Genomic DNA, 8,440 nt, shown 5'->3' with positions numbered 1-8,440 from the left:
TCAAATCAGACTCCATATATTCAACCCATAACAAAAAATGTGGCAGTACATTCAGAATCTGATCTATCTAAAGCTAGGATTTTTAATTATATTCATCAAGCAATTAATTCAATTAATAAAGCATGAAACATTAAAGGCATTCATGTCTTAAAATGTTCAGCTGATATTGAACTGGCAATGTATAAAGGATTAACAGATGCTTGTTTAAACAGCACATTCTGTGAAATGATTTGTGTATTGTACACATCTTTGTTGTGAGTTCTGTTCTCCGATGTTTTTAGCAACAGGCTAATGTGTCAGCTGTTTTTGTTCCTGAATGCTTTTTCTTCATCTCTTGCATTATGTTGGCGCCCTTTGATTCCGTTTGGAATAACTGAGGGTGTTATAGACCAATTTCCTCACTGAGTTGCCATCAAACTACATTGTATTCCTGAAAAGAATTACTCTGATCACTATTTGCTATTAAAATTAATTAACTAATATTGGCTTGATTCAAACAGAAAATAGCCAGAGAGAGCATTTTTGAGTTTCAATATATAGGCTATATGTATTTGCATGTAATCAGCTAAAAAGTTGCACATATGCAAGGGAATGCACATATGCTGCTGTAAACTGTCAGAGTGACCCCTGTTTCATTCTTAATATCCTCATCAATGTAAAGGACCAGTCATATCTCTACCAGATGAGCATTTAACAGCATTGTACACTGAAAAATGTCATCCTAATCTTAATTAAATTAAGTTGTATTCAAATCAAAAATATTATTTAACATTTCTGATTTAACTTGAATGCATTAGATTACACCAGTAAAACTAATTTTAAGGGTTAGAGCAGGTAGAAATGGCTCCTTAAGGTAACAATTGGAGGTTAACACTTTTTACAGTGTCTCACAGTTATACTGTAAATATGCTTAATGTGTTCATTTCTACAATACTGTGATCACACTGTAATTTAATATGTGTGGCATACAATCAACTACCATTATTAATAATTCAAGCAGTTTAAATATAATGTAAGCCATTGTACTGAATGCTTTAAAGTACTGTCATTAGTTTTACAGTAATTTTACTGTGGCTATTTGCTGCTGGTAAGTATGTTGATTTTACGACAATTAAAAAAGCTGTATTGCTCTATGTGCCATACTTTTCTCTTTTTTTTTAATTAAGGGGCATATTTGTCCCAGGAATCGATTTTCAGGGGCATTTATTAACCTTGACTGCATATTTATTCATGAATTCATAGCTTATAACACACACGTAGTCCATTAATGTAAAATAAGTTAATTAATTTAGGCAACTGAAATGGTCACAAACAGATACAGTGGGATGCACTATGACCCCCCAAACATTTTAAATATGATTATTTATTTTTTTGTCTCTTTATTGCCCTATTACTCCATTCTATTTTAGAATTATTGCTCTGTAATATCATTATATATGTTTTTAAATGGGTGTGTGAGCATGTGCATATTGGTTTGTGTTTTGAAAAGAGAAAGAGTGTGTGAGTATTGGTTTGTCAGTCATTCAGAAGAGTTTGTTTCCTTCACTAGGTGGAGGACTGTAAGATCTCACTCTGCCGTGCATCAGCACAGACTGTTTGACTAGGTATGAAGTTGATTTAACAGGATTACAGATATCGGCACATGTGGTGATGGGGCTTGGACACTTCTCTCCTACACTTGGATATTAATCCTTTATATGCTTTGAGAAACTGATTGCATCAGATAGTCCACCAGGGCTTTGGTCTGTTAGGTTGGCCTCAGGTTAGGCCTGTAGTTATGATACACAGACTTCACCTTGAACCTTCACCTGAGAAGGCACATTTTGAAACTAATTCCAAATGCGAAGTCTGATTTATGTCTTCTTCTCATGTTTTTTTTTCATAAGAAAAACCCATCCCCTTTTAAACATCTGAACGCTTTCCCCACCTCGCTTACTGCTTATTTTTCTCCATTTTATTCAGTTATTCTTTTTCTTTTACCTCCACCCATCTCTTCGTCCTTCACACCTTCTTGGTTTAATATATTCATTTCATGAAGCCTAAACCTATCCTTTCAACAGGCGCCCATTTAATGTCTTATCACGGGTGGGCCACAAAGGCCCAGGCAGGACTAGCGCCATTAGCATAGCACAGAAATGCCTAAACATGACAGACATCTTCTCTGGCATCATTGCTTTGATTGACACATCACCTGACCAGCTGGACCAAAAGATGGGCAAAAATGCTTCATTTAAAGAGATTAATATTCAGGTTTTGGGTTGGCTGTTTAAAGACTCAAGGTTTTTAGTATGGGTTATGCATTCTTATATGCATCTTTATGCTTTCTGTGTTTCAAAATCATTTACATATGGGGTACGTATGCAAAGTAGAGACATTTGCACTTTTTTTCTGAATTTATTTGTCATTTATTTACTTATTTATATATAAATCTTTATTTCAGGTGTGACAAAATATTAAATTATTCATATATTTAGTTTATTTTATTCCCTGTATTATTCTGTAATTCAAGGTGAAAAGACCATTTCTAACCTCTAATTTTTTCAACTCTGTTGTTGTTTTTTATTTTTTAAACTTTGTATAGGTTTGGATATAATATATATATATATATATATATATATATATATATATATATATATATATATATATATTGAAATGAAGTGGTAAATTAAACCTAATAAATCTTCTCTATGACTGGATTAAAGAAAGCCATTGTACAGCCAAAAATATATAGCAATAATTTCAACATAATAATTTTTTGTAGATACACCACAAATATTTACACTCATCGGAGAGCTGCATTGTCATGTCAAGCAGATAATACTTCAAACAATGGTTTAATGGTTTTGGTTGAGTTCCCACAACTCTTGGCCCCGTCCTGACCTTTAGGTTTGAACTTCAGTATTTGCTGACGTCTTTTATTCCGAAAGGCTTTCAAAAAATCTCTTTTTTCTGATTGTGGATCATGCGTTTGATTAGGGGATCCGTAAATCAGTGTATTTGTCACACAGCAAGAATGTGACCCGATCCAGATGTGCCTCTGTCACTAACTTTCTCTGTTCCTCCCTCTTCAAACCCCGTAGATTACTGCAGCATCTGTGACACTGCAAACAGAATATAAACACACTTCCAAACATTGAGAATTAATTCACATCTTCATATAAACCTTCAGCTCTTGTTTTCTCAACCACCTTTATGGCCTGCACTGCGGTTTATTTTCTCTGAAGGTTTGCGGAAGGTCGTCACTTTAGAGGTCCTGCAAGTGAGAAATTCCCATTTAGTCTGTTGTTGACGCGTGTATGGGTAACAACAGATTATAATAATATACAATAGGCTATTACATTATAATCCTTTACAGATCATAGGGGTGTGTACATTTAAAACAAAAGTGCCATGCAACTGATTCATTGTTTAATGTATATGAACCAGTTATCTGTTCGTTATATAATGTTTGTTAATGACTTCTTAATGTAAGTTGTTGCGTTAATTGTTACCTTCAAATGTTATTAAATTCTATTTAGTGCACGGATCGCAAAATATTACCGGGCGCGTGCAATCACAGAATTCTGCAACTTGTTGGTTACTTCTTTTTTTTTCCTTTCCTAAAAGGAAAATCTTTAAATAATAATAATAATAATAATAATAAACTTTTGGGGGCGTTTGAGTGTTGAGACCCCACAGAGCTCCAGTAGTTCAGGTGAAGTTCTGTCCTTTCTCAGCAGCCTTTTATATTCTGCTTATCACTGACATAATCTCCATGCACACCCCTCTCTCCTCCGACTAGAACACACATGCTGTGCGCTGGCATTTGAACAGCTGCGATCCATATTCCTCTCTCCATATTTCAGTCAGTTGTCGGGGTTGTGTAAGGAGAGCTTTCGCCTTCTGTTGAAACCGCGGTATGAACTCTCACAAACAATTGTATCATCCTAGTAATTTGTTTAAGCATTTCAGCAAACTGCTTTCAGTTTAATTTCGTTTTGCAATTTTGTTACATAATTTTAATCGTAAAGTATGTGTCCACGTTAACCATTTTTCTAACCATTTTCAAATAAATCACTTTAATACCATATTTTAAAAGACACCGGTGCCGTTTTAAAAGACATTTCTACAGTTGTACTAGACTATTCTTTGACAAATAATTACGAATACCACTGATGATGTTTTGTAGTTCTAGAAAGAGAAATAGGTTTTAGATTTATTTTGAATTTTTTAATTTGAGTTGTTTTGCATTGGAAAGAAAAGCCGCCCATAGATGTCGCCGTTGCCTTAATGATTATTTCTTTATAACGTTTTATTTTAGTTTAATTTTTCATTATTGGGTCATCATTAGGCTAAACTACATCTTCTACTCATTTACGCATACTTACATTGTGCCGGTAAAATCTTTTGATAAGTGAAATGTTGTGAAATAACTGTGATGCTTATTGAAGATCACATGTTCATAAGAAGACTTATCAAAACTATTTAAATATTATTTTACCACTTCTGTGTAGCATTCAACATTTCGTTCACGTTCGTGTAAAAACTCAAATTATAGTGATGCTAAAGTAACAAAACAGACCTGCGCAATTATTCTTGTTGCAGTCGTGGATTTTTAGGAAATTACGCAGAATTATTCAGTTTAGGATAACTGATTTCAGAAACACAATTCATCTCATTTGCTTTATTACACAAAAATATATCATTTTTACAATTTATGACAAATATTTCTTATTAACTCTGTAAAAGTAACGCAGGCGAGCTACACGGTCAACTCAAACATGCTGAAATGAAATTAAAATACAAAACTGATATTGCAGGATGGGAGTGTATTAAGAAATACACTATCCGATGACGTATATGCTTTTGTTTTATTGTCACATTTTATTTTCGTTAAATAATTTAAAGGATTTAGATATAAGTTCTGTGTTCATGAAATAGTCTTCAGTGCGCGCTGTGATGTTTCATGATGAGACCTGTTTGAGTGGAGAAAAGGACACAAATGGAGAACAAATTAGTCAGGAAATGAAATCAGTTATGACACACCGACTATAGTTCTACTGCAAATTACTGATTTTCTGCTGTTACACTTTTCATCATTTTAATTAAGATGTCATTAGCAAACAACATATGTTTATTCTTATTTATTTCAAAAGCTGTTTATTCATCCATCTACAAGTAGAACTATGAAAATGTATAAATCCAAGTTTTACGAAATGTCTTACTATTTAAATATACATTAAGTAATGATGAACTAATGATATTGAACACTAGTAAAAATAATGAAAGTTTTAATTAAGAAAAGTTGTTTAAAAGTGACACTTGCTTGTGATATAAAGCTGTATTTAGTTACTCATGAAGCGAATAGTTTGAGGTAATTAAAGCCAGTGTTTATAAATAATAAAAACGACGTGTGCGTAAAATTTACCTGTCATGGATGACTGGGAACGGTGGCCTGGACGCGAGTGTTGGAGATTCAATTCTCTGAATGTTTTCTTGATCTATACAAAATTAAAAGCATAGCCTAAATGAATGAACATTTTGCGCAAACAAAATTAGACAGATTATAGCAGCAACCAAAATGCTGTTGGTGTTAAAAAGTGACAAAAATAATCAGTTACTATCTTGACAATTTTATTACATACTTAATACGAACCATTATGTTTGGGACTGAAACTGTCGGATGAGTTCTCACTGTCAGCCTCTAGACATGGAGACCCAGAGGAAGATGGGGGCTTCTTTTCGGGGTTCGTAACGGGGCTGTGGTTTGGGAAGTGACTGTTTTGACTTAAAAGTGAGCGCACACCCATCAGAGAATTTGCACTTAGAAAAGCTGCGCTCGCCCAGTTGTGTAGTTTCCCAATCTGACATGTATAAATTCCGTTAGTGGAGAGGAAAGCTGGATGTGTAGATGGTGAGGCTCTGAGGCCTGCAGGCGTCGAGGGGACGCTGACTTTCTGTGCATTATCAGGACTTGTCGCTGTCTCCGCCAGGGACCAAATTTTGGGTTTGCTGTTTCCAGGCCTCTGACATAACGGCCCACTCGGAGATAACTCACCAACACTTTTTACCACACACTGTTCTGTATTACTCGGCAGAGGATTGTCCATGTTTTTTAGTGCTTGTGAGGATAATATCCGTGGTGTTTCCACGTTTTCTCTCTCATGCTGATCATGCGATGTTTCTTTTTCTACTCCATTGCTATGATCTCCTCTGGGCTCATCGGCCTTGTCTATATCGATGGTCTCCAGATCGATTTCTTCCTCGTCGTCATTCTTGTCCGCGTCGTCCTCGTTGTCGCTGTCGAAGATCCGTCCGTCTCTATCCTCGGCACTGCGTCCCCATGTCACTTTATTCTCCTTCTTGAGTCTCCGGCGCGCGTTGGCGAACCAGGTGGACACCTGCGTAAGGGTCATCTTAGTGATGATGGCCAGCATGATCTTCTCACCCTTGGTGGGGTATGGGTTCTTTTTATGTTCCTGCAGCCATGCCTTTAATGTGCTGGTGGTTTCTCTAGTTGCGCTCTTGGCCCGGGACGGATCCCCGTATTGGTACTGGCCATATGGGTAGAAACCAGGTGCAGTGTGGACTGCAAATCCTGGTGGGTGAGCCCCGGGGTTATCCTTCAGCTCATATTGCGATCCCTTGGGAATGGGAAAATTAATCATGAGAAAAACGTTTGAAAGCTCCTGAAATAGCCTATAAAGGTTAACAACGTTCAAAGTATGGAAATGCAATTTCCTTGTTTTGATGTTGAAAAGCTGAAACAGTGAGATTACTATTTCATCTCGGTGGGAAACTATAGTTGCTTAACCTCAGTTGACGTAAAGCGATCAGTTAAACCAAGAACCTAACACGTATGCCTTCAATTATGGATAACTAAAGTAAAACAAAACACCAGAGAAACGCTAAATAATTATAAATAATAATAATAATAATAATAATAAAAACAAGGATAGCAATATGGAGCTATCCTAAAAGCAAAATGGAGATCATGTCATTTAAATGAGTTATAACGAAAAACGTTAAAAACCCGTTAATTGATTTTTAAGGATTTTTGATGCTACTTTTCATTTCATTTGTTTTAATTGTGTCGGATGGTGTGACACAAAAATATATAATTTGATCTCTTTGAACCATTTGGATCACTGGACCATTTTTTAAACATTTGGACCATATATTGTAATTATGAATACATTACGCAACTATAAATATTTGATAAAAGCTGGTAGCTAATTGTATTTACTTTATTTACGTTTGAATCGTTTTAGAAATGTTCTGTCAATTTTGATTGAACTCCAAGGGTCATGTTTAAAGTTTCATTTATCAATTCAAAGTGTTGCACAAATAGCTTTCCGCTCTAAAGAGCTCCAAAAAATATTGAAAACCACTGGATCTTACCATCTGAGAGAGCAGGGCCAGTTCGGCACTGTTGTAAGGTAAGAAGGCGCTATAATTTTGCACGGTCCACGGATTCGCGTACATGCCCAGCATCGGCGTGATCGCAGCCGCTGTAGTCGCGGGACTTGCGCTGCTGTCGGAGCCTCCCTCGCGTGGAGAGGTAAGCATGACACTCGTTCGTTCGGCTCCGTACACCTCCTGGGAGGCGTTTAGGAACTGTGGGTAACCCAGCTGGGGGAACGACATGTCCAACTCCCAAAGAACTCTGACAGAGATTTATAGCAAAGATGGACAATCCACTCGTGATAACGGATTTCAAAATCACAGTAATAACTCTGGTTTGGTGCAGAAGCGCAGTCTCTTCGGTGGTAGGGACGTCTAGTGATGCGTCTACCCTCTGGACCTCTCACAATTTGAAGTTGACGGCTTGATTGGCATGCTACTTAAGCACGAGGCCCCTCCTATCCGGGGTCACGCGATAAGTAGACTGTAGTGTGTATTTTTGTGTTTGTGTGTCAGTGTAAATGAATTACATCAGTTGCATACGACTTGTTCACGTAAAAGTGTTAAATATGACAACAAATATCTAATATTTTAACATCATAAAAACACAAAACAATAGGACTGTCTTTGGAAATATAGTACACATTTTGGCATTCCTTTAAATGCCAGTTGCATTGGTTTAATTAGAGAAATATTTAAACTATTAGCTTACAAACGTATACATTTCTCAAAATATAAATCAATATTTTTGTCAATATTTTCTCACCATTGTGATCGCTGACTTGCTCTAAATGTCGGGATTTCAAAGGAAATGTCCAGTTATGCAAAATGACACTACAGAATCAAGATTACTTGAGCTTTTTGTAAATGAAGCCTTGGTTAGCCAGGTTTACTGGCTATTCATGCCTAAATGCATTTGACTATTCATTGATTGTGCAATGCAATATTACCTCCAAATCAATATTGAATGTTTTAATCATTTTGTGCATTAGCACTTTTGCCAAATCAGGCCAAATGCGCAGCCCAGGGCTTTACACACCGCATTTGCAGTATGTAC

The 8,440-nt window shown here is 36.2% G+C and overlaps 1 protein-coding gene across 1 annotated transcript; it reads right to left on the bottom strand.

Annotated features, from left to right (window-relative positions):
• Positions 1 to 4,654: 4,654 nt before the first annotated feature.
• On the bottom strand, positions 4,655 to 7,775 carry irx1b (iroquois homeobox 1b). Its single transcript, XM_052093276.1, has 4 exons — positions 7,381 to 7,775; positions 5,636 to 6,623; positions 5,408 to 5,480; positions 4,655 to 4,955 (listed from the first exon to the last, which is right to left on the bottom strand). Exons 1-4 carry the CDS (start codon positions 7,624 to 7,626, stop codon positions 4,910 to 4,912), a joined length of 1,353 nt encoding a protein of 450 aa, XP_051949236.1. The 5' UTR covers positions 7,627 to 7,775; the 3' UTR covers positions 4,655 to 4,909.
• Positions 7,776 to 8,440: the final 665 nt, after the last annotated feature.

The sequence above is a fragment of the Xyrauchen texanus genome, chromosome 26, assembly GCF_025860055.1.
Source record: "Xyrauchen texanus isolate HMW12.3.18 chromosome 26, RBS_HiC_50CHRs, whole genome shotgun sequence".
Classification (NCBI taxonomy): domain Eukaryota; kingdom Metazoa; phylum Chordata; class Actinopteri; order Cypriniformes; family Catostomidae; genus Xyrauchen; species Xyrauchen texanus.
This window is presented reverse-complemented; position numbering and strand designations above follow the sequence as displayed.